The sequence below is a fragment of the Drosophila takahashii genome, chromosome 2L (genome assembly GCF_030179915.1).
Source record: "Drosophila takahashii strain IR98-3 E-12201 chromosome 2L, DtakHiC1v2, whole genome shotgun sequence".
In the NCBI taxonomy this organism is placed as follows: domain Eukaryota; kingdom Metazoa; phylum Arthropoda; class Insecta; order Diptera; family Drosophilidae; genus Drosophila; species Drosophila takahashii.
In genome coordinates, this window is record NC_091678.1 from 2,015,926 (window position 1) to 2,041,261 (window position 25,336).

At 39.2% G+C, this 25,336-nt stretch overlaps 4 protein-coding genes across 13 annotated transcripts in view; 2 read left to right on the top strand and 2 right to left on the bottom strand.

The window, feature by feature from the left end:
* capu (formin protein cappuccino) overlaps nt 1-13,932 on the top strand; it is a 53,417-nt gene extending 39,485 nt beyond the window's left edge. For 6 of the 8 annotated variants that reach the window (XM_017157597.3, XM_070211857.1, XM_017157599.3 and 3 more), the window contains 5 exons: nt 5,477-5,649; nt 10,421-11,279; nt 11,685-12,704; nt 13,252-13,555; nt 13,615-13,932. In XM_017157597.3, coding sequence (XP_017013086.2) covers nt 5,477-5,649; nt 10,421-11,279; nt 11,685-12,704; nt 13,252-13,555; nt 13,615-13,732 — 2,474 coding nt within the window. In that variant the 3' untranslated portion in view covers nt 13,733-13,932. Of the gene's footprint in view, nt 1-4,315; nt 4,689-5,476; nt 5,650-10,420; nt 11,280-11,684; nt 12,705-13,251; nt 13,556-13,614 lie in introns of those variants that run through there. The other 2 variants (XM_017157601.3, XM_070211860.1) reach the window with 2 other exon arrangements.
* A 256-nt stretch (nt 13,933-14,188) lies between these two features.
* LOC108068177 (probable RNA-binding protein EIF1AD) lies at nt 14,189-19,129 on the top strand. The gene is made up of 2 exons (XM_017157592.3): nt 14,189-14,471; nt 18,614-19,129. The coding sequence occupies exons 1-2, from the start codon at nt 14,300-14,302 to the stop codon at nt 18,928-18,930; spliced, it is 489 nt and encodes a 162-aa protein (XP_017013081.2). The 5' UTR covers nt 14,189-14,299; the 3' UTR covers nt 18,931-19,129.
* Nucleotides 15,987-17,186, bottom strand: LOC138912527 (accessory gland protein Acp29AB-like). The gene is made up of 2 exons (XM_070213536.1): nt 16,908-17,186; nt 15,987-16,826 (listed from the first exon to the last, which is right to left on the bottom strand). The coding sequence occupies exons 1-2, from the start codon at nt 16,927-16,929 to the stop codon at nt 16,018-16,020; spliced, it is 831 nt and encodes a 276-aa protein (XP_070069637.1). The 5' UTR covers nt 16,930-17,186; the 3' UTR covers nt 15,987-16,017.
* Nucleotides 18,982-25,305, bottom strand: Cep97 (centrosomal protein 97kDa). Of its 3 annotated transcripts, XM_070213529.1 has the most exons (10): nt 25,013-25,300; nt 23,809-23,911; nt 23,421-23,737; nt 22,857-23,017; nt 22,342-22,799; nt 21,545-21,903; nt 21,215-21,478; nt 20,496-20,672; nt 19,982-20,420; nt 18,982-19,917 (listed from the first exon to the last, which is right to left on the bottom strand). In XM_070213529.1, the coding sequence occupies exons 5-10, from the start codon at nt 22,767-22,769 to the stop codon at nt 19,374-19,376; spliced, it is 2,211 nt and encodes a 736-aa protein (XP_070069630.1). In that variant the 5' UTR covers nt 22,770-22,799; nt 22,857-23,017; nt 23,421-23,737; nt 23,809-23,911; nt 25,013-25,300; the 3' UTR covers nt 18,982-19,373. The 3 variants fall into 3 exon arrangements, with proteins under 3 accessions (XP_070069630.1, XP_070069632.1, XP_017013080.2); XM_070213531.1 differs by lacking the exon at nt 23,809-23,911; XM_017157591.3 differs by lacking the exons at nt 23,421-23,737; nt 23,809-23,911 and having other exon boundaries at nt 25,013-25,305.
* Nucleotides 25,306-25,336: the final 31 nt, after the last annotated feature.

Genomic DNA, 25,336 nt, shown 5'->3' on the forward strand with positions numbered 1-25,336 from the left:
AATGCAAACAAACATTTTAACGCCTCGCTGGGCAAACAAGCGGCGAAGAAGAGAAGCTGCATGGGGTGGGGGGAGGTTGTATTTTGGGGAAAAAGTGGGGGGATTTCTGGTCACGCAATTTGCTGCACTTAAAAAAAAACAAACCAAAACAATTTTGTTGAAAATTAAGTTTCTGTGAGTTTTTTTTCGAGAATATAAATAAAGATAAAAGATATTTTAATTTAACTCTTTGCAAATTATTTTATTTTATATTATATTATATATATAATTAGGAAAATACTATTGTGGAAAGAATTTTAAATTCTTTAATACCTTTTTATAATTTTCTTTATCATCAGAAATAAATAAAAGATATTTTAATTTAACTCTTTGCAAATTATTTTATTTTATATAATATTATATATCTCAAAATTTCGACATTATTGTCTCTATAATTATGAAAATAACATTTCTTCACCATAGCAAATGATATATTACACAGGTCAACAAAATGGACTTTATTAAAAGGTGCAGGCCTATTGGCATTAAAACATGTTAATATAGACGTATATAAGCATATCTGCATACTTAGTTTTCGCGTTTAACGGGTGGTATTTGGGCAATCGCGGTTTGAAAAAAATAGCAACATTTAATTTTTTGATTTAAGATATCTTCGAGGGTCTGTGCTCAGTTGTAATAATACCTATGCCAAAAAATTGCTTAGATGCCCTTCTACATTATTGCACTTAAGGTTCCATCATAATTTGAGTCAATCACAGCCTAAGAGCCATTGAAGTAATTTGTTCACCTCTATTCCCAGCCAACTCGATGCGGTGAACACGTTTAAAAAAATACAAGGAAAAATATATGCCCTAAAATATTTTACAGGCATCTAGAGGCGTCTTTCACCGAATTTTTAAGACAAATAAGACCATTGTACGTCGAAGGATGGAATTTATAGAATTTTTTTCGTAAGAACGTGAAAAGTAACAACTATTTTTAAATCCCATTTTACATAAATATCTGACACATTCGTAAAAATGTGCCTTTCAATTTGGTTAGCAGTAGGCGTCGAACATAGACAAATTATATTTTTAAGGGGTTAATATGCCTAAAAAAAAATCCCCCCCACAATTTTAAGGCTACGCCACTGTTATCTTTAAAAAACCTACTGTGTGAAATCACGACAAACTCGTTACGTAACAGTGACTTTAAAATACTTGTTACTTTTCCCATTCTTACGGAAAAAATTCTATAAATTCCATTCTTCGAAGTACAATAGTGGGATTTATCTCAAAAATTCGGGAAAAGACGCCTCTAGATGACTGTCAAATATTTTAGGGCACATATTTTTCCTTGTATTTTTTTAAGCCTGTTCACCGCATCAAGTTGGTTGTAAATAGAGGTGAACAAATTACTTCAATGGCTCATAGGCTTTTATTAACTCAAATAATGATCTAAGATCTAAGCAATTTTTTGGCATAGGTTTTATTACAACTGAGAACAGACCGTCGAAGATATCTTAAATGAAAATATAAAATGTTGCTACTTTTTTCAAACCGCGATTGCACAAATACCACCCGTTAAACTCGAAAAGTAAGTATGCAGATATGCTTATATCCGTCTATATTAACACAATTTAATGCCCATAGGGCTGCACCAAAAACACTGTTGGCCTGTGTTATCAGTATTCATTTTCTAGAAAATATATTTCACTATATCTTTTCCCCCGGTGCATCTTTCGCATCTCGCGTTTTCCTCGTCGACGTCATTGTCTCTGAAGTGGCCATCAATTCTTCGTGGCTTTTCAGGAAGATGGGATGCGACTGGGAAAATTCGGGATGGGCGGGATGGACGGGGATAAAGGCAGAAGCTGTTTGTCGCGACTTTTCATCAGGCAACGTCCGGCAGCGCTTTTTGGACCAAAAATCTGATTTATATGCCCGACAACATCACGTTCGCCAGCTTCGCTCGGATGAAGTGATTCTGGCCGGGATGAGGGCCAACATTTCGGATGGCGAAAGCCAACTTCAAGGAGCTCTGCTAGCCAGCAAGTATAGACGACAGTGTTTTCGGCCAAAGCGTAATTAAACAATATTTTTTTTCTTTCGCTAAGAGGAGGTAGCTGCAATAAAGCTCTGCTAAAAATACCTCGTAATTGTTGGTTGTTGTAGCCGAAATTAGGGAAGATATATGCTTTATTATGGATAATTTAAAAAAATTACAACGAAATTTTAAAAGGTTATTAAGTCAAACCTTATAGAGATGGTTCTTCAAGATGATATTATGATATATATTATTTTCTATACAGATCATTTTAAATTATATACCTGGGTACTTTTGGAGTCGCTTTAACCCATTTCTTCGCTGCATCTTCATTGCTTCATTTTGCATTCTGCTTTGTGGTTTTGTGGCATCGTTTCGCTCTCATCCGTTTTGTTTGTCGGTATGAACAGAGCGAACGCCACTCTGCCGTTGATGAATGCAACGCATGCATGCGTGAGGCGCCAAAAACCGCTGCCACCCAGCGCACCACCCACTTCTAAGCCGCCCTCACCTCCCAGCAAGCACCTCCCTACACTTAAAAAATCTTTGTGACTTTTAATTATTATTAAAGAACCTTTTTTTAATTATCAAATTTGATGCTTACTTTGATTTTTTGTTTTTAAATAGTTTCTTTAAAAATCTTTTTTACCAGGATTCCTATAAAAGAAGGACAAATAAAAATTCGTAAATAATTTTAAATTCCTTATTAAATTTGTATGAATATTGCAATGTCCAAAAATATAGTAAAAATGTTACTTTACAAGAAAAAAATATCATAAAACATTTTAAAATATTTTTCGCCGTGTATGGTTGCTGCATTTGCCTGGCAAGCAGTTATGCAAATTTGCTGTGCGTCGTCGGTGGCGCAGTTTTCATCAAAACTCGAAACCCGTTTGCCACAACGCCGCGATGGCGCCAGCAATAAAGCCCAAGCGCAGCAACAATAGAAAACAACGACATTTGGAGCGAGAACAACAAAGATACCGCCGATGCTGATGAGGATGAGGATTGGGTCACCAATGACCAGCTAAGCTGGCACTTCCTTCCGGTCCGTCCCCCCCGAAAACGATGCCATCATCGATATCAAAATGGCAATCCTCTGGCATCAACTTTGCATGTGGTGGGTGCTAATGATCTTGTGAGCTCAATTTCAATCGGTTGGTCAGGAAAGGATATAGATACTGGTGATGAAAAGGAAATATCGAAATGTGGTCCTTTAGAAGATATCTTAATTTTAGAGGAGGTCTCAAAATGGGATATATTTGTTGACTGGTTTTGAAAAATTACTTTACTATTATTATACATTTTTTTACTTTATTTTAATTTTCTTTTATTTTTTGATTTAATCAGATTATTTATTTTTCACTTTTAAGTAAACACACCTCGTGGTGCAGTTTAAAATGATTGATTTACGTCACTTAATCTTTAAATGCACCCTATCAAACCGATTTAATCTATCACTGCTCACATCAATTTTACAGACACTATCACTCAGGCTTTCGAGTTATCTAAAGTTCCCAACAGCAACACTTCACATGCGGCAAGGGTTATTAAAAGATAAAGCTGCTGAAAAAACCAAAACAAACTTGAAGAAATTTAGAAAGGGGAAATAAACGTTTGAATCAGTAAAATTAGGCTGAAATTTAACCCCGATGATTAAGGAAAAATAATGACGTACTTGAAAAAAAAGTGTGCAGTAAATTTAGACAAATGATTCAATAAAAAGAAGAGAGAGCAGTGAAAACCCTATCAAAAAATAACCATGACTGATAAAGCAGGCGACCTTCTCAGGGCCACCTAATATTACTTTATTTGTCTAGTTTTCCCTCTCTCAACAATTACAATCTAATCTATACAGAGGAAAAAAAAACATTTTAATTAAATATTTATAGATTTAATATTTAGAAGAGGAAATATATCTGAGGATTGTTAAAATAGTTCATTGTTCTAATAATATTTTTAGCAGTTTAGTAATATTATATTTCAGTTCCTTTGAACATTTTTGAATGTTTTAATAGTTTCTTTTTAATTTTATTAGTATTTCTTCACTTGATTGTTTTTTTTATTGTACTTATATTTTCAAATTTTTGGTTTTTCTGCTCAGTGTTCTAAGCAGACGTTGTCGAGAGTACCGCAGTTGTCATGTTCAAGGCATTGATAATGCTGATAACTTTTGACAACACTTCAATTTTTGCGCTAATCGAAAAACACACTGTTGAATTCGCGTAGGCAGTTTTAATTTGTTATTAGACGGAGAAAGTTCAACTAGGTCTGTGGATCTAGGAAGGAGAATTATACTATATATATGTCCAGTGCTTTGAGCAACGTTTGGTGTTCTCTGCTGGCCAAGCAGCAACCGAAGGATTTTGAATTCGCATCGGAAGGAGAAACGCAATGGAATTCCCAGGAGGATGTTGCCAATCTACCGCCACATTATCTCCAGCTAATGTCATTGGCCGCCTGGCGGGCGCAGAAAACTCGATTTTCCCGGGGAAAACCAGAGAAGGAGGAGGAACCAGAGGAGCCACCAGCTGAGGTCGCAGGAATTAGCCTACGCATCCGACGGATACGCATTGACCTGCTCGAGATCTCGACCTCTGACCCAAAACATCTGCTCCGGCTGCTCCTGCAAACTGTTTCTCACTCATACGCTGACAACCAGCGTAAGTTTGTTTCTTTGTTCGGTTCTCTTTTTTTTTGGCTACAGAAAAGTTTATTTGGGTTTTTAGTTGGCTGAGAAAGTCCCTCAGTTATGGGGAGAAATACAGAGGAAATCCAAGTGATTTTCCTCTTAGAAAATATTAATGCTAAATTTCAAAAGAAAAATATAAAACATATATTTTTAGAAATATAAGAAAATATTTCCCTTCGTCTATATCTAAAATCAGTATCTTTATATCCTATCTTAATATCTTAACCATTAAATCTTTTTAATAACCAAAAATGAATCAAAAATTTATATCTTATATTGCCCTCAACTGTTATAGTTTGTGGACTCTTTTTTAATTAGCAGGCTTTTCTTTGTTTATCTTATCGATCTATTAGTCATGGGACTTTATAACGAGAAAGACAAATGATTAAGTGGACTTATAGGAAAGTTCGAAACTGCACATGGTTCATTCATAAATACTTATAATATATACCTTAAATATCTTAAGGATTTTTTCATATAAATTGTAGAGTATCTGTTTAGTCTACCCATCGATAAGGATTATTTTCCCTTCAGCTTGTTGTCTGACTTTTACCCCAAGAAATTATGTATTCCACATTTTTTAGGGCCCTCCGCCTGGGAGTTGCTTCACCCCCAGGCGTCTCTCACCCATAAATCTCTCTGCTTAGTGGCTGCAAGTTTTCCTTTATTTTTTTGGAGAACGAGTGAATAAGTGGACCAGCTGTGATCAAAGTTATTTCATTCAGTTACAACTGTTTTTTTCCTTTCGTTGTTTTTCAGGTCAAATGCTGGTGAAATGGCTAGTCTCAACGATGCAAAGCAACCCGAAGAGTTCCATCAGCGACACAAATCAGGAGCTATTCAATTCTCTGGTGATGCAATTCTGCAATAATCTCAAATATGTCGGCGTCCTCAAGCAGATCTCCAATGAGCACTTGGATTGCGGATTTAGCGTGAGTTCAATGCACTTTATTCCCCGGAAATTGGTCATCTCTTTTGAGGGGAGGGGTGTTCCTAACTCTGAAGGGTGCTAACAGGGCGGAAGTTGCCACGGCTTTGCCGGAAATGATGACAGCGCGTTGCGTTTGGGGCAAAAAGGGTGAAAAATAGGGGTCAGGGGTGAAGCAGATCTAACGGGGCAGCTAAACTAACTTTCAAGTCATTAGCGTTCCAGGAAAAACTATTGATAATGACTGTCGCTTCGGCACTGGGCGAAAATACTGAATATATTTTAGAAAATATATGGGGAAAAGGGATTTTACAAAGTCTAACTATAGTATTAATCAAAAAAGGATTAAAATCCGACAATATTTTTCCAAAATATTTTTGTAATCTATAAAAAGGGACTAAAATGTTTGCAAGAATATCCCTTTACAGTAAAAATTGAATTTTAAAACTAATTTTCCAAAGTAAAAAATGTTCTATAGTCTTGCAATAATAACTTTAAAGAATAAAGAATTGTACATACATTGAAGGATCATCAATAATTTTAAATAAATAATTTATAAAAGCATACAAAAGAGAACCCCTTTGAGTCAAATTTAAAGTTTGGTAATCTGTGAATTTTGACAGCCTAATCGTGGCTAATTTTGCCAGTGCCCCGGATGGTCCGGATTTAATCCCCGAGGCCTGTTGGGCGCCAGGACCTTCAACTTATGGCCTCTCGCTCTGCATAATGTTACTCATACGCAGCGTTGTCCGTCGCTCGTCGAAGTTGCAGCGAAAAGTTGTGCAAAACTGAACCGCAAAGTTGTGCCCGGAAATTAGCAATTCCATTGCAAAAAAAAAAGAAACGAAAGAAAAAATATAAAATAAAAGGGAAGACCAAGCCTTCGTTGCACTTTCATTTTGGACCGAGCTACAGCGGTTGTCCATCTAACCCCGGCCACGCCCCCTTGACCGCCGCCCCCCGTTGCCCGCCGCCTGCAAGTGTCAGAACTTGTTAAAACTTTACAGTCGGCAGCCGTCAACTACCAAAAGCCAAGTTCTCTTTGCCAGCATTAACAATTTTACGCTTTCGCTGTTGATTTTGTTGTTTTGCTGCATGCGAAATTATGAAACTAAAACTGGGCACTGAAAAAAATTATTGCGCTTAAAATTATAAATTATTTTTGACAAAATTCTAAAATCTTTCTCAGCCCAATTTTGATTTTTTAAATTAAATGTACATTTAAATGGATTAATAATTTTTTTGATTTAGATTAAAAAGATCATAAATTTAATTATAACTAGTTTAATTAAATACTAAACTTAAAAAAGTGCTACACAAAAAATTCTAAGACTTTAAAATCACTTATAAAAGTGTTTAAAAGTATGCAGTAAGTGAAACCTTGTCTCTCCGAAGATACTGTTGCATACTTCTAGACACCATTATAACTTATTTTAAATTTCTTGGGATTTCTGTGTTTGCGTTGATTTAGTTTACAATTTAATTTCATAAAATGTAGACACCACTAATTTTTTTCCAAGTGCATGGCAAAACCCGAGACCTTTAATCACACCCAGCATAAAATGGCCGTTTCCTTTTTATCCACTTGTTCTTTGTCCAACTCTTTGGCAAACCCAACCATCTGGCGATGGTCATCTTCATCTGCCGGGCCTAATGGACTCCCTAATAGTTGGCTATATCATCGGGGCCAGTTTGGCCGGGCATTTACCATTTACCATATACCATTTAGCATTTAGCACTGCTCTTGACCAGAAAGCTAAATAAACAAGCAGTTTGGGAAAAAGGCGGAAGGCTTTAATTGCCCAAGAAGCTGACCCCCATTTACATTTCGAGGGCTGTAAACCGAGACCCAGTTAAGTGTTATTAGACAGGCGACAGCAGGAACAACGACAACAACCAAGGAACAACCAACAACCAAGAAGCAACAACCAACAACGTACAACAACCAAAAGCCACCGCAAATAATGAAGCACTAGATATAGCCCTCAAATTAGTTTAGGCCAAAAGTTTTAGCCACAGCAGCTTAACCTCAAATCCCTGAGAGGCCCAAACATAAGCACATACATATACGTATGGCCAACAAAAAAGGGGGCGGGGCAAATCGGGGAATGAGGGGGCGGCAGACGACACCGTTAAGTGATTTTCTATGTGATGATACTTGAGCTCAAGATTATGATATCACGAATTTCTTCAACTGGCTGCCAACTAGATATATATACATATATATATACGTGTATATCTGACGACGTCTCCGATGTCTCTGGAATTTGTTCGAACTTTTTGGGCAACAGGCCAGCTCACAAGGGAGCGAAAGAGAGGGAGACAATGTGTCAAAGGTTCGTTGTTCGACTTTGACTTTAGGTGGTGTTTTATTTGCACAGTACTTTTTCGCTATTTGCGGATTTTTGGGTGATAGATATTTAAAAATGCTGAGGTGTATATTAAAATAATTTTTGGCACGTACTACATTGTTGCATGCTTTTAGACGAAAATTTAAATGATTTCAAAACTCTCAAGATTTTTTAAGAATATAATTATATTTATATTATATTTTTATTATTTTATAACTGGATTGGGGAATGAATGAATGGGGAAAGTTTATTTATTGTGAGTAACATATAAATTAAATATATAAAAAAAAAATGTAATCACATACTAAAAATTCAAAAAAAATTTAGCCAGGTATTACTGTACCCCTATATCTTATTTTTTCTTGATGCCATACTCCCTTCTGTTTCTTTGTGTTATTGTTGCTGCAGCTCATTGAAAGTTTGTGCGTTTTTATTACTCGTAGTGAAAAGTTTTTCCCTTCCCCAACGACTAGAGTATTATTCTTTGGGTTCTGCCGGAACAAACGAAACTTTGATGCAGAAATGAGCAAACTGGATTTGAATGTGCAATGTGAACTACTAAGAGTTCGTGTCTATTTATTTGTAAGTCTGCGTGTGTGCGTACGCGTGTTCGATTGTTGTTTAACTATACACATTACATATCTATATATTTTGGGGGGTTGTTTCAAGTGGCTGATGGGATTAGAGTGAATAGAATTCGATGATGTTGTTGTTAATTAAGTGGGAATTGGGAAACAACCAAGCTGGAAAACTGGCTGAAATTGTGTTATAATCACATATTAAGTGGCGAAATCAAAGATATGTAAGCCATGTTGTTGCTCTGTTTAATCCCCTTGAAACATTTTGATTTGTAGCTGATTTTTAGTTACTCGTGAAAATTGTATCTACATTTATTAAAGATTAGATATTAATTTAATACCACAAACAATTGAAACATTTTTAACATTTTATGTGGCAAACAAAAAGTAAATCTTTTAAATTTTACGATCACTCTTATATATTATTTTTTAAATTTAAACAATTTTATCGAGAAAAATACTTTAATTCCCCTAAAAAAAACCTACAAAATATTTAGAGCAGCATTTTGTCAGCTAATTTTCACCCTTTTTAAATTTTTTCACCATTGCACTTTGCATTTTTCGTTAGTTTGCTCACCTTCATGTGGTCTCTTATGGTTAGAGTTTTTTTTTTGGGTTTTAGGTTTTGGTTTTTGGGGAGTGTTGGGTTGTACTCCACTTACTTGTGGGTTTCTTGGGTTACTCCGGGCTGCTTCGGTTCTTTAAAATGTGCAAACAACATGCAAATCGCTGGCACAAATGGTGTAAAGTGCGATAAACTTGACTCGTTCCCCCCATTCCCCATCCCTCTATAAGGATAAACCCCTTATGGGGTTGTGTGTGTGTGCTCATCTACGAAATCAGCCATCGGGACAGGATGTTGCACTTGATTTGCATTTGTCAAGTTCTCAGTTCTTTGACTGATTAGCGTTGACTGTCTGAATGTGTGGGTGTGTATCTATGTAACTATGTATCTATGTCTCGGTTTAAGCACCACTTGTTAACGGCATAATTAAATTGCAATTTGAATTGCATTTGTCATATTTGTGACACTCGTTAAAGTGACATTTTAACGGAATGTAATACTTTTGTCCACTGCTATTTAAAAGGTGGTTCTCCTTTTTAGTATGATTTTTTTTTAAGTAATTTAAATGTTAAATTTTAGACCAGAAAAACTTAAATAAAATTTACATTATTTTTTCATTTTCCCCTTTTTCCTTTAAGACTTGACAACTAGAAAATACAATTCCCACAGTGGGACTAAAAAGTCAACGGCGACATGCACCATCAAAATCAAAGGAGTTTTGCATGCTAAGAAAATACAAGAGCATTGCAGAAAACAAAGCGAACTTAGGCCAACTTAGGTGCTTTTAAGCTTTCTCGCTTGTCGCTCACAGGAGACCACTTGCCTTCTTTTTCTCAGCACCTCAAGCGGTCTTTTTCTTTTATTTTCCATCCCACTCTACTGGCAATTAGAAGTTATTGGTTGTCTTTAAAGGAAGTAATAACAATTGGTATGCCTTTTTAAAGGAATGATTTTGCGACCATTTTCAAAAATGTAAAATGTATAGTGGTGTAATATAGTCCAAGTAATTCTGCTTATGATATTTTTAATATTTATTAATAATAAATTTAAAGTATTTATTAAGATTAAAGTAAGAAATGGTTTTTAGACGTATGGGATTTCAAAAGCAGTTTTTAAAATATTTATAATAATTTTCTATAATGTAGTAAGATATTGTAATATCAGTGGGTCTAACTTAATGCCATTGTGTATCTATTTATTATTTCTTTTTGATATATCTTTTATTAATGAATTTTAAATCTATAAATATTTATAATTTTCTGATATTTATTTAATCTCCAGCCGTATGAGATGTATCAGTGGACGCACACGGAGCAGCCGACTACATCCTTACCATTGACTCCCGGAAAACTGGACAGAGTGACGGCTTGGCCATTTTCCAGCACACCGTCGGGAGTTCGAGCGTTGGAATCGGCATCCCTGGCTTCCCTGGGCACAGGTGCTATTGGTGGATCGCTGGCCACCATTGCCACTGCATCCACGGCAACCTCGGACAATCAGAAGACCCTGCAACAGATCCTCAAGAAGCGTCTGCTGAACTGCACCACTTTGGCCGAGGTTCATGCGGTGGTCAATGAACTGCTGAGCAGTGTGGATGAGCCACCGCGACGTCCCTCGAAGAGATGTGTGAATCTCACCGATCTGCTTAATGCCAGTGAGGCTACAGTTTATGAATACAATAAATCGGGATTGGAGGCGGCGGGTTTGAAGAGTTTCGCGGATGTGGAAACTCAAACGGAAGAGGAGGATTGCGAAGGTGCCTGCAAATGCGGGCAAACCTCGAAGGAAAATCCACAGGAAATTGAGGAAAATAAGGAAAAGTCACAGGGACCACCTCCACCTCCTCCACCGCCTCCTCCGCCGCCACCTGCTTTTGGAATCCCTGCTTCTACTACTGCTCCTCCACCACCGCCTCCTCCGCCTCCTCCTCCTTTGGCCAATTATGGAGCACCACCTCCGCCGCCACCCCCTCCACCCGGCAGTGGCAATGCCCCGCCCCCGCCTCCACCCGCGCCCTTGGAAGTGGGCGGGGCAATACCTCCTCCACCACCGCCCATGAGTGCATCCCCCTCAAAGACGCCGATCTCACCCGCACCGCTTCCCGATCCCGCCGAAGGCAATTGGTTCCATCGCACAAATAGTAAGTATTAAGAAAAATATTACGATTATTTTAAATAGAATTTTATATAAGGATCAGTTTATTTTCAAAATAAATATACAAATTTATCATTAAATACAAAAAAAAAGATATTAACTTTTCAATATACATTTTCAAAAATCTTTATAGGAAATATTTCCATATTTTGAATTTTATAAATATAAAATATTAAAATATTATATAAAATTATTTAATCTTACACAATATAAAAAAGGCGAAGCAGTAAAAATTAAAAACTTATGTAAAAAAAATTAAAATACATTTATTCTAAAGTTTAAGTGTTAAAATAGTTATTCAAAATTATTTTAAATTGCTGCAGTTTTAAATATAAATTAATTTATCAATATTATCGATTAAAAGGCTAATCGATCACCATCTTATTTCCAGCGATGCGCAAGAGCGCCGTTAACCCGCCGAAGCCGATGCGTCCTTTATATTGGACGCGGATCGTGACGAGTGCCGCCCCGCCTGCGCCACGCCCCCCCTCAGTAGCAAATTCCACGGATAGTACGGAAAACAGTGGCAGTTCACCGGACGAACCGCCGGCTTCTAGCGGAGGAGGAGAGGCCACGCCCACAGCTGCCCCACCGCCCACCAAGGAAATCTGGACGGAGATCGAGGAGACACCTCTCGATAATATCGATGAGTTTACGGAGCTATTTTCCCGCCAAGCAATGGCACCCGTTAGCAAACCCAAGGAACTGAAGGTCAAGAGGGCGAAATCGATCAAAGTTTTGGATCCTGAGAGATCCCGAAATGTGGGGATTATCTGGAGGAGCCTGCATGTCCCGTCCAGCGAAATCGAGCATGCCATCTACCATATAGACACATCGGTGGTCAGTTTGGAGGCCCTGCAGCACATGAGCAACATCCAGGCGTCGGAGGATGAACTGCAGCGGATTAGGGAGGCAGCTGGCGGCGAAATACCCCTCGATCATCCCGAGCAGTTCCTCCTCGATATATCCTTGATTTCCATGGCCAGCGAGAGAATCTCGTGCATTGTCTTCCAGGCGGAATTCGAGGAGTCCGTCACGCTGTTAGTTCGAAAATTGGAGACAGTATCGCAACTTTCACAGCAGCTGATCGAAAGTGAGGATCTGAAGCTGGTCTTCTCGATAATCCTAACGCTGGGCAACTATATGAACGGGGGCAATCGACAGCGCGGACAGGCCGATGGCTTCAATCTGGATATTCTGGGCAAGCTGAAGGATGTCAAGTCCAAGGAATCGCACACCACCCTGCTGCACTTCATCGTTCGCACCTATATTGCGCAGCGGCGGAAGGAGGGAGTGCATCCCCTGGAGATCCGATTGCCCATCCCAGAACCGGCGGATGTGGAGAGAGCCGCCCAAATGGATTTCGAGGAGGTGCAGCAGCAGATCTTCGATCTCAACAAGAAGTTTTTGGGTGAGTTAAGATGAGAATAAGCAGTATTTTTATACCCGTTACTCGTAGAATACAAATGCATTTTTGTTGTGTTTAAAAATACCTATCAAGATGTGGAAGAAATTTATTAAATCGGACCATTCATTAAAAAGTTATGAGCAAAAATTGAAACAGTCGCTAGATGGCGCGAGTAGCTTTAATGACTTCATATTTCCATCTCCCTTTAATAGACAATTAGTTTATAAATATTAGGAAAATAATATTTAGACTTCTCTAAAAGTATGTAATAAAAATAAACATAGACCATCGTACTCTCATCGTAAATTATAATGAATTTGTATCCTGCCGACTAGACTAATATAATAGACCCTATAAAAAATGATCAGTAGCAAAATTAACCCTGAACAAATTGACATAAAAATCTAAAAAAATCACATAAATTCGTAAAATAATTTTATATAACAGTCATCAAAAAAATTTTTTTAATATTTTATAGTTAAATTTTATTGGAAAATAAAAATAAAAGTTATATTACTATTTTTTTTTTAATCTTCCCTTCATTTTTCAGGTTGCAAAAGGACCACCGCCAAGGTTCTGGCCGCTTCCCGTCCGGAAATCATGGAGCCCTTCAAGTCCAAAATGGAGGAGTTCATGGAGGGGGCGGACAAATCGATGGCGAAGCTCCACCAGTCGCTCGACGAGTGTCGCGAGTTGTTCCTGGAGACAATGCGATTCTATCACTTTTCGCCCAAGGCCCGCTCTTTAACGTTGGCCCAGTGTACACCCGATCAGTTTTTCGAGTACTGGACAAATTTCACCAATGATTTCAAGGACATTTGGAAGAAGGAGGTCACCAGTCTCTTGAACGAATTGTGAGTAAATCTAAAAAACACCTTTTAAACAAGTTATTAACTATCTTTACCCTTCACAGGATGAAGAAATCGAAGCAGGCCCAAATAGAGTCCCGTCGCAACGTCTCCACCAAGGTGGAAAAGTCCGGACGGATTTCTCTCAAGGAGCGCATGCTTTTGAGGCGCGGCAAAAACTAGTTAGTTAACGTAGGCTCTAAGCAACGCGATAGCATTATATTTTTTATTTCTAGTTGCTTTTTATTATTACACTATTGCTAAGAAAAATTCTCGTTACTTGGATTCATTCTCCACTAATTGTTAAGTTACAAAATTGTATAAAAACTTTAAACGCAGGCGTGGCTCTAAAAATAAAATGTCATCTTGCTATTGTGATCGTACTTTTACTCAAGTTTGCTAACTTCTTTAATTTAAATAAAATCGGAGGTGGGATTTTAGTTTTACAATTAAATATAAATATAATACATATTGTATTATAAATAAATATAATTTCAAATATTTTTACAACTTTGGTGGTTTCCAATTTAAAAACACGCGCCCAGTTTTCCAGCACTGGCAACTATCGATTGAATAAATGTTTTCATCGATTTCTTCGTGAGCATTTGGTATATTTTTGGTATATGTTTCACAGTTCCAGTATTCTGAAATCGATTAACAAAACAGCTGATTGTCCACAATAACAAACAAAAAATTCAACAATTTAATTTCGTAAATTTGCGTTTTAACTCAATTAATAATATAACTATAATGCACCGATCCCACCCGAGCATTAGTCGCCGCAAGCACCTGATGAAGGAGATGATGGAGGACGACTACGCACTGCCCACGGAGAACCAGCAGATCGCGAGGGTCATCAGCAGCCGGGGAAACAATCTCCACGAGGTGGAAACGGCCAAGGTGGAGGAGGAAAACTTCCTAGGTGAGAGCGGGAGAATTAGAGGGAAAACTACTTTGTTTGGGTCTAAAATCCGGTGTCAAGTTTTTTTTATATCCGTTACTCTTAGAGTAAAACGCTGAGATCTCGGAAACTACAAAAGCTAGAAAGTTGGGATTTCCCACACATATTCTTGGGCTTTCTACGCAGCGCAAGTTTATTTCAGCCGAGCGCCACGCCCCCTCTAACGCCCACAACCGCCCACTAACGATTTTAAAAGGTGTCTGGCGCCCACATCTTTAAAGATTTTTGAAAAGTATAAATGCCATTTTTTTGTGCTTATTTTTTGTTTATTTTCAAGGGGGTTTATTTATGTGATTATTCATTTATTTTTTTAAAATTCATCATCTGCTTGGCAAATGAAGTATTTATCATAGGTACATTTGACATAATACATTCTAAAGTCATAATCTAAGGCAACGCACCTTTCGTCATTATCAGAGATGCTCGGTTCACTCGGTTTCCAATTGAAAAAGACAACTGACTTGCCTGAAGCCAGGGACACGTGGTCGTACTTCTGAGACAGGCAGTTAATTCCCAGCCAGTAGTACGAAGATAACGATTTTTTAGCTTTGATTAAAAGCATCTCCTCTTCGTCTTTAAAGGCAGCCAGATGGCCACCCATCTCACGGCATTTGTTTCCTGCAGCATACCAATTTGTCGTAATATTTCGTTCAATATAGAAATATCTAGAGCCTATCAGCTCAAACTTCGGCGGCGGCATTTTCTCCGTTGTCACGGTCCTTGACTCCGGTGATGCTTTACTGCTTGTCAGGATCTCCCTAATGGCTGCCAATTGGATTTCTAGGTGATTTACCGACGCCTGCAGATCTGCTAGTTGTACTTTCATCTGGTTCTGGTCCGCCCGAGTGTCGTTCGCTATGATCGCCTTACAGGTGTTCCACTGATCCTGGTTGGCAGCAACGAAATCCATCATTGATCTCATGGTAGAGAAGCAATATCCGTTACAGCGCGACTCCACATCCTCCGATTGACTGCCAGGACTCCAACTTTTCGATATTCCAGCCAGAGATCTGTTGCGATCACCAGCAAGAAGTGCAATGAACACTACGACTGTCAGCTTAAACATTCTCGACTTATCTTTTGGACCGTAAATGCGAATTAGATGAGCTTGAGAAGGCCACTGAAGTCTCGGGTCTCAAAGCCTGGGTTTTATAGGGATCTTATCATATTCGACATATATATAAGTCGTATTTATAAGTATGAACCGAACCTCTTCTAACCTTTGTAAGCTTTCGATTTGATAAGGATGAATGTTGATAGGAACTGATACTGAAGTCTCTTAGAGATTCACGACAACGCTACAGTAAATGTATTGTCAGCTGCTTTCTACACTTATCAGATCAATGCTTTTATTACGTTGAGCTGAGACTAAGAATCATATCATATAAATCCCGTAATATTTCGGAATTCTTTGAGAGATGTACAAGAAATGCTAAATTAAAGGCGTCTAAAAGATTTCCGCTAATTTCCATGAAATTAAAATCAAAAATTGAACATTTATTTAATTTTAAAATTCATCATCTGCTTGGCAAATGAAGTTCTTCATATCGTTGCAATAGTAATAGTACATTGCAAATTTCCAATTTAGGGCAACGCACCTTATATCATCTCCTCTGGCATCGGGTTCATCCAGTGCCCAGTTTAAAAAGGAAGCATGCTTGCCAGAAGCCAAGGACACGTGATCGTGCCTCTGAGACAGACAGTTGATTCCCAGCCAGATGGGATTAGATAAGGATTTTCTTGATTGCACCAAAATCAGTTCCTCTTCGTCCTTAAACGTGGCCAGATGGCCACCCATTTGACGACATTGGTTGGCTGCACCATGCCAATTGAGCTTATAACTCGTCTCGATATAGAAATATCTGGAGCCTATCAGCTCGAACTTTGGCGATCGAATTTTCTCCGTTGTCACTGTTGGTTTATTATTTGTCAGGATTTCCTTGATGGCGGCCAATTGGCTGTCCAGGTTGCCCAGTCGTTCCTCAAAGTCCTTGGAGTTGACCTGCTGCTGAGTCTGCAACGTGGTTACGGATTCCTGCAATCCAGACAGCTGAATTTTCACTTGGCTTTCTTCCGCTCGGGTTTCGTTCGCTATAATCGCCTTACAGGTGTTCAGTTGATCCTGGTTGGCAGCAATGTAGTCCATCACAGACCTCATCCTAGAAAACCAGTGCCCATTACAGCGGCTCTCCAAGTCCTCCGATAGACTCACAGGACTCGCACTTTCCGGTATTCCTGCCTGCGATCTATGTAGATCCCCAGCAATAAAAGCACAGAGCAGAATGACTGCCAGCTTAGACATTTTCGTGGTGTTTTCTAAATACAAATGTGAAGATTTGGGGCTCCGAAGCGGCTTATAAACGCACGTTATCAAAAATAAATGAGTCACATACTTACGTTGCTTTAGAACCTTTGCCATATGTATGTATTTATGTTGTGTTTTATTTGATAACACAATGACAATGTTAATGCTAATACATATTATGTTGCCAGGCTTTTAATTTGAGTGATAAGAAGCAATATGCAATATCTCTGAGGTTCACATTTTTAAGTAAGGAAGAATTGATGTTTACTCTTATCATTTATATTATTGCTCATTTAAGCAACATGGTTCTTTATTTATATTCCAACGGATATTACTTTAATTTTGGCATTACATGTTTGACACTGTTTGATCTCTTCCTTTTGAAGTGTTAACATCAGCTTGACATATAAAACGAATTTTACTATCGCAAGGTGAATCAAATATATATAATAATTGCAAAGAATTTTATTCTTATTTTATTTTATTTATTTTATTATCTCCCGAGAGTTTGAAAATTTCTATAGAATTTAACATGTAGGTATAATTCGAAATTTTGTATTTAATTATTTTTAAAATTCATCATCTGCTTGGCAAATGAAATAATAATTTCTGTTACATTCGATATAAACCATTTCAAAGGCATTATTTAAGAAAACGCACCTTTGGTCATTATCAGTGATGCTCGGTTCACTCGGATTCCAATTGAAAAAGACAGCTGACTTGCCTGAAGCCAAGGACACGTGGTCGTACTTCTTATGCAGACAGTTAATTCCCAGCCAGTAGTACGAAGATAACGATATTTTAGCTTTGATTAAAAGCATCTCCTCTTCGTCTTTAAAGGTCGCCAGATGGCCACCCATCTCACGGCATTTGTTTCCTGCAGCAAACCAATCTGTCGTAATATTACGTTCAATATAGAAATATCTAGAGCCTATCAGCTCAAACTTCGGCGGTGGAATTTTCTCCGTTGTCACGGTCCTTGACTCCGGTGATGCTTTACTGCTTGTCAGGATCTCCCTAATGGCTGCCAATTGGATTTCTAGGTGATTTACCGACTCCTGCAGATCTGCTAGTTGTACTTTCATCTGGTTCTGGTCCGCCCGAGTGTCGTTCGCTATGACCGCCTTACAGGTGTTCCACTGATCCTGGTTGGCAGCAACGAAATCCATCATTGATCTCATGGTAATGAAGCAATATCCGTTACAGCGCGACTGGGTCTCCGAGTCCTCCGTTTGACTCACAGGACTCTCACTTTTCGGTATTCCAGCCAGAGATCTATGACGATCCCCAGCAATTATTCCGAAGAGCAGAATGATTGCCAGCTTAAACATTTTCGTTGCAGTAAGCAGAAAATGCGGACAAGAAGACTAGGGATTTTTGGGATTTAGAGCCCGGCTTTTATAGGCATCTTATCATTTGAATTGTGCTATATTTGATAACCCAATGACGCTGTGACACTGTGACTGCACTGTTATTATTTGATAAGAATTTTGGGGGAGTCTCTCAGAGATTCACATCTAAACGCAACTGTTACGGGTTTTTACCAAGATTAATTAAAGGTGAACTCAAAAATACTGCAGATCGTTGCCATGGCACCTACATACATATCATATATATGTCAAAAAACATCGAATTTTGTCACGTTTTTAGCCGATTGTTCCCATGGGATATCTGAAATCCAATCCGTCCTATATCGACTTATATACCACCTTATTAATTGAGAATAAATATAATAGTTATAATCCTTACGAAATTTTTAAAAACCTTCTGCTTTGAACTCTTCTTTTTACTTTTCCAGTTTCCATGCCCAACAAATTCCGCAAGAGCATGTGGGTGAAAAGGGGCGACTTCCTGCTGATCGAACCAATTGAAGAGGGCGACAAAGTGAAAGCCGAAATCTGCAAGATACTCACCCCTGAACATGTGAAAGAATACACAAAAGCTGGCATTTGGCCGGACAAGTTTACCAAGAAACCTGCCCAGGAGGAATTGTCAAGCCAAAACCAAGACGATTCCGATTTCGAAGATGATCTCCTGCCGAATACCAATCGTCCTGTAAATCAAGAATCCTCCGACGAAGAGGAAGATGAGGAAACGTCCAGCGACGAAGACTGAAATTCCTTCTTTAAAGTACAAAAATTCAACCACATATTTAAGATTATCATATAAAAAAAATGGTCAAACACTTTTTCAAGAATTTAAACAAAAACTGTTTGTTATTGCTGGTGCTAAATTAAGCTTTTTTAAATGGCAATCGCTAAGAAATCCTTGTCAACCAACCCTTCGAAAATATAACTATAAAAATCCAAGATAAGCTTTTGTGTTTTACAAAAATTTGTATTTTTCTCATAGGTTTTCTGTTTAGTCTCTCACCATCACTACTTCTCAGGAATGTAACAAAAAATTGTGTGTTTGTGGAATGCTGCTGCTACTGTTAAGTTCTTCTAACCGATCTAAAAATTGTTGCAAAAGCTACACAAATGCCTACGGGAGGAATTAATAAGCGCTGAGATCGATCCTTAAAGCGTTTAAACTCCTCATTTATTAACTGGGATTTTTCATGCTTCGTCTTGGTTCTCCTTGAGACCATCGACATCGCTCATCAGCTCATCGATTTTGGGACAAGCCAGCGTTTCGTGCTTCGATTCCAAGGCCAAAGTCGAAGGTCTGGTTTTGGTGAAGGGGAAATTGGTGAGGTCCTCGATTTGTGGCGTGTGCACGGCTATCAAGTCCGTCTGAGTGGAGCTGCAATCGATGATCTCGGCCTGTTTCTTGATGGCGTCCTGCGGCAGATTGCACACCATCGTCAGGCAATTGACAATCGTTCCAATCGAGCTCTGCAGCATTTGAACCTGATCGGTGAGCATGGTGCACCGTTTGGCCAAATCATTGACCACGGCGGCGGAATTCTGATCCAGGCTCAAGTGGCCAGAGCCATTGGCGTCCTCTGACTGCTCCGCACCCGCCGGAATTCCCTTGGGATCCACCTCCATGGTGGACACCTTCTTCCACAGCGCATTGATGGCCTGCATCTGCAGCTGCTGGATCTTCCGCTCGTTCTCGAGCTGCGCCTTGGTCAACAGCATGTCCTTGCCGAGTTGTCTGGGTAAGGATATAGAGAAACCATTAGAAAACTTGAACGGATTTTTATCCTAGTTAAACCCACTCGATATACTCCTGTGTGCGTCGTCGCTGCAATCGCTCGGCTATATCCTTGTTGGTCTTCTTGCGCGTATGATAGCCCCGCCACATTTTTTGAATGGTCACCGCCGAGGACTCGGTCACGTGCTCGATCAGCCGATCCTCGCAGTTCAGGCTGTTGTTCTCCACCTGTTGCTGCTGCTGCTTCAGTTGCTCCTGCTGGTTAATCTGCTGCTGCTTCTGGGCCGCCATCTTCCTGATGGCCCTCAGCTTCTCGATATTGATCTGCTCGCCATCGTCGTCGGTGCTAAAGCCACCGGCATCCACCATTACTCCGGATGACTGCAGCTTCTCCTGCATCTTATCGTTGCTGCCCTTGGTTGCCATCCTCCGTGGACTGCTCGTGGGACTCTGGTTCCTCTTCAGCTGCGGACTTCGCACTCGCGGCAAGTTCAGTTTGTTGTCTGTACAGGCAAAAAAGTCATTTATCAATTGGCAAGTGTTTTAGTTGGAGTGATGAACTATTAAATACTGGCCACCTTTGTTCTTGTTGACCTTCGTTTTGTGCAGCTGCGAGTTGAGGGCGTTGACCGTCACCCTTTGGGCCACGGCGGCGGGACAGACATCCGGACTCATCAGGGTTTCCGGAACTGGAACCATCTTCGAGGCAGCCGCCAATGGGCCTCCCGATGGCGTTTGACTGATGAACGTTTGATCTGGGGATAATGGTAATTAGTTTTAGGAATATTTATAATGGAAAAGAAGAGAAAACGCTATAGTCGACTATCAGATACTCGTTACTTAGCTAAAAGCTACTGGCTCCACCTAGCGGCCAATTCATTTTTGCTGATAACTTTCTAATGGATTGTCCGATTTTAAAATTTTTTTCTATATTTCGATAGGTATTAATAAGCTATCAGATACGTTACTTAGCTATGCAAAGATATGCAGTCCCCAAAGCTACTGGCTCCACCTAGCGGCCAATTCATTTTTGCTGATAACTTTTTAATAGATTGTCCGATTTTAAAATAAGCACAAAAAAATGCCATTTGAACTTTTACAAAATCTGTAAAGATGTGTGCGCCAGGCTGTTTTAAAGTGACTGTAGGCGAACGAGTGGGAGTGGCGCTCGGATGAAACCAACTTGCGCTGCGTAGGAAGCCCAAGAACATGTGTAATTAATCCCAACCTTCTAGCTCTTGTAGTTTCCGAGATCTCAAGGATCTTTACTCTAAATTCCTATTAATAATGTTCTCACCGTTGTAAGGATTTGGTGTTATATTCCTGGGCGTGGACTCCGTGGAGTTGTAGGTCTTGGTGGTCACGCTGCTGGACATTCCGCTGCCCGCCAGCGAGAAGCCCTCGCCATCGTTCTTGATGTTCTCGATCAGCGAGATGCTCATCTGCAGCGAGTGATTCGCCGAACCATTGTCGCTGACGATGCTGTTGTTGCTGCTGCTGTTCCCGTGATAGCTATTCGCCATGGACTCTGGAGAACCCTGGCGGCCACTCAAACGGGAGACTGTAAATAGGGGAATTTAAATTAAATATTATGTATATTTTTGTTAATAGAAATTTAAGAACTCACATCGCGGCGACTGAATGCGACTCGTGGGCTTCTTGCGATGCGAAGAGGGCGAAGTGCTGGCCGAGCTATTGGCATTGTCCAAGATCTCCTCCTGCAACTGCCGCTGATGATGCTGCGCCTTGCTGAGGATCAAGCGCAGTTTCCTATCGTTTTCATTCTCCAGCGCCTTCCCCACCAGCGGGCACATGGAGCTCAGATATTTGGCCAGGCCCGACTGCTCGCCCACGCGAAACTGGCGACCACGTCCCTGGCTGTACAGCCACTCGGCCTTGAGGCTCTCGATGGGATCCACCACATAGCCATCGATGTACTTCAGGCTCATGCACCAGTTCAAGACAAAAGGTCGGTAGTCAAAGCCACTGGAATTAAAAAAAGGTTAATATCAGAGCCCTGCGTGAATCATTCAATTTTTGTTTTATCATAGTATGCCATGAAATTTCGGATTTGTTTAATTCAATTCTATGTGACTGTGTGAATGAATGAATCATTTTTATAAATTTTTTAAATTTGAGAACAAAAAGTGAAAAATTCTTTACAAATCAATGTTAACTGCTTAGTAAATAAAATACAGACAGATTTAATCACAAAACGATGGCCCTTTCTTCTTCAAAAGAAATTGACGTTTGAATTATTTCGGAATTCATGGCATTCATTCATTCAATTCTATTAAACTCAAAATTCAATTTCATTCAATTCTATTAAACTCAAAATTCTAATTAATTAATTCATATAAAACAAAAAGAAACAAAATAATTCTAGTTAATATCTTGTAAAGGGAACTATCCAAGCCAACTCACTCCAAGCTGTTGGTCATGTTCACACAGGGATTGTCCGTGATGGAAATGCTCAGCAGGCCACTCAGATGCGACAGCGTGCAGATCTCGTTGAGATCGTTGATGCCATTCTTGGCCAGCGTTAGGGTTTCCAGAGAGGTGGGCAAATACTTATCGCACTGTCTCAGGTGCGTCAGCCGATTTCCGTGCAAATAGAGCTCCTTCAGATTGCGCAAATAGGAGACATCCGAAATGCTGCCGATGCTGTTCTCGGCCAGATTCAGCGATTCCAAATTAACGTTCGTGTTCAGGTGCTCGATGGTCTTGATGTTGTTCCCCTCCAAATTCAGGACCCGCAAATGGAGGCACTCCTTCAGGCCCTCGATGGACAGAATGCCATTGAAGGAGAGGTTCAGTTCGCGGAGGCAGTGCAGCCGGCAGACGCCATACATCCGCAGCAATTGGTTCCTCGCCAGGGAGAGCTGTAAAAACAGGGTTTAAAATATTTTATTGACTTCTGGCAACTTTCAGCTAATCACCGTTTCAATCTTGAGGTACGAGTCTATGTTGTCGATCTTCTGCAGCTCGTTCTCATCCAGGATGAGCTGCCGGATGCTGTGCGCATCGTCCTGCTTGGGCACCTTCTTCAGCTTCTGCTTGGACAAGTTCAGGATGTGCTTCTCCTCGCCACTTTCGTCGCCTGTTTCGGGGGTAGCAAAAAACATTTATAAGTTTTCAGTATATCAATAATTCAAAGGTTACATTCAATTTGTAATTACCCCTTAAACAGAGAATAAATAAATACATAAGTATTTAAAAATTACCATTATTTAATTATGGGCATTACAAAAAAACTTTCTTCTTTTAATGAAATCTTTTGATATTCGTACATTAATTATTTTGTCAAAATTACATTTTTCGTTTCCATTTTGCATATACTTAATTTATCCTACAAAATTTGATAGTCTGAACTTAGCTTGTGGCTTCATATAGTCTATAGTTTTCAAGACGCGAGGGGCTTATCAAAGCAAACCAAAACCATAAAATTCTCAGAATGTCTAAAAAAAAATATATTTTTTGCAAAATGCATGATTATAACATACCCCAGATAACTTATTCATTTATTATACCCACACATATGTGGGGCTCTTTGAAAGTCGGCAAATATATTTGCAATCAGTTCTTCCGCAACTTTCGTCTTTACCAGTTCTACTCTATCAAAATGTTCAGAGACGGGAATTATATTTTTTACGCCTTTGCCGTCTGCAGTTTTTCCGGGATTGTTAAATCTCAGGATTATATGAAGTCAATTCATAGCAATCCAATCTCAGAGCTTCGGCACCAGATGAGCATTCAAGACGGCAATCTACATGGAAAACTGGCGCTGATGGAGACCACTCAAATACAAATTCTTGAGAAGCTGGACAAAATTGTGGGAGAAACACGGTCAAATGTGAAAATAAATCAGAAAGAAGGAGAATGTATGCTTACTGATGCCCCATCCCAATGTGGAGCATTCTGCCTTGCAGCTCTAAACCCTTTAATCGATGACATCGCCAACTTCAATCAACAAATTACCATTCAGTCTGCAACCCTTAAAGAAACCCAGGCACTTATTAGTACTATTCGAAGCGAAACCAAAGACAAGCTAGATAGAATTCAAAAGAAAAGCCAGGAAAGATTTGAGAAAGTTCTGGAAATTATTGGCAAATTTGAAAAAATTAGATCAAGATACTTTTACATCGGTCATGATGTTAAAAAAACTTGGAGTCAAGCACGAGACTTTTGTCGTAGTAAGGGAGGTTACTTGGCGGCCATCCAAAATGACGAAGAGTTAAGCGCTATAAAAGATAAATTGTTAGAAGATACCCCTTACTGGCTAGGTATCAACAAACTAGAAACAACGGGCAAGTTTGTTTCGGTAGCCTCCGGAAAGCCAGTTAAATTTTTATATTGGGGTAAAGTTGATAACAATTTAAGCGGAAAGGACTGCGTTTGCATGCAAAACATGTGGATGTATTATAACCCGTGCTCATATGGTAGAGCTGTTATTTGCCAATTAGACAATACAGTTTAAATGTAACGTAAAGATTAAAAACTGCAATATTAAATAAATATTTCTAACAAGCATTTAAATTCGTCGTACATTGTTTAAATATTTTGGGGTATGTAAATATTTTAACAAAGGAAATATAAATAAAAACCGTTTACCTGTACAATTACAACTAAAAATTTGCTAATTGCAACCCATTTAGATTGTCTTTTTGAAATTAATTTTGAAATAACTTTTCGAGGATCTAAGTTCCTTGTGGAATTGAAAAAACATCTGGAAAAGTACAGGTTGTCTTTGTAGAAAACAAAAATATATACAAAATTTCCATCTATTAGAGGTTTCTAATAGGAAAAGTATCACATAATAGACGTTCCACTGTATATACAATGTTACAAAATTGATGACTTCATCGGGAGGCAGGACTTCTTTGCAGGGTGGAGAGGAGGTTAGGGCGCAGGTGCGTCCTTTTCTGCCAGGACCCTTAACCCCCCACAGCCCCCTTGACCCAAAGCGGACCCCACTCCCCAAAAAGTAGACTGCAAATTCCCATACAGTCCCCGCCATACGATTCCCATATACGATGCTCACTTAATTCTACAATGAATTAAAATCCCCTCACTTTATAAGCAAGTCGGTTCTTACCACTCATTTTGCTGATAAGCTGGCCAAAAATTCCAGCACTTCTGACTCCTCTTTTAAAATAGCCTGATACTTAGCGAAAAATCAATTGGAGACTTCTTTTTTCGCTCAATGTTGTTTTTCCAATTCCTGAATTATCCAGCCCGTTTATTCCGATCCCAGTCGGTTGCTATGCCTCTGGTTTTATAATTCTGTCCACGCCATGGTCCTTAATTTAGTTTTTAGTTTAATCTTTGAATTTTTAATAACAGAAATGTGTTGTGTTGTGTTTTTGTTGCTGAAATGCCACCCCACCCCCCTCCGCACAGTCTATTCGATATCAGGTGG

Coding starts and splice junctions, on each gene's coding strand:
- LOC108068177 (XM_017157592.3), top strand. CDS start 14,300: ATGCACCGATCCCACCCGAGCATTAGTCGCCGCAAGCACCTGATGAAG. Junction 14,472..18,613: donor GGAGGAGGAAAACTTCCTAG/GTGAGAGCGGGA, acceptor TTACTTTTCCAG/TTTCCATGCCCAACAAATTC.
- LOC138912527 (XM_070213536.1), bottom strand. CDS start 16,929: ATGGCAAAGGTTCTAAAGCAAC. Junction 16,827..16,907: donor GGCAAAGGTTCTAAAGCAAC/GTAAGTATGTGA, acceptor ATTTGTATTTAG/AAAACACCACGAAAATGTCT.
- Cep97 (XM_017157591.3), bottom strand. Junction 22,800..22,856: donor CGTACCTCAAGATTGAAACG/GTGATTAGCTGA, acceptor CTGTTTTTACAG/CTCTCCCTGGCGAGGAACCA. Junction 21,479..21,544: donor TCGCATTCAGTCGCCGCGAT/GTGAGTTCTTAA, acceptor CCCTATTTACAG/TCTCCCGTTTGAGTGGCCGC.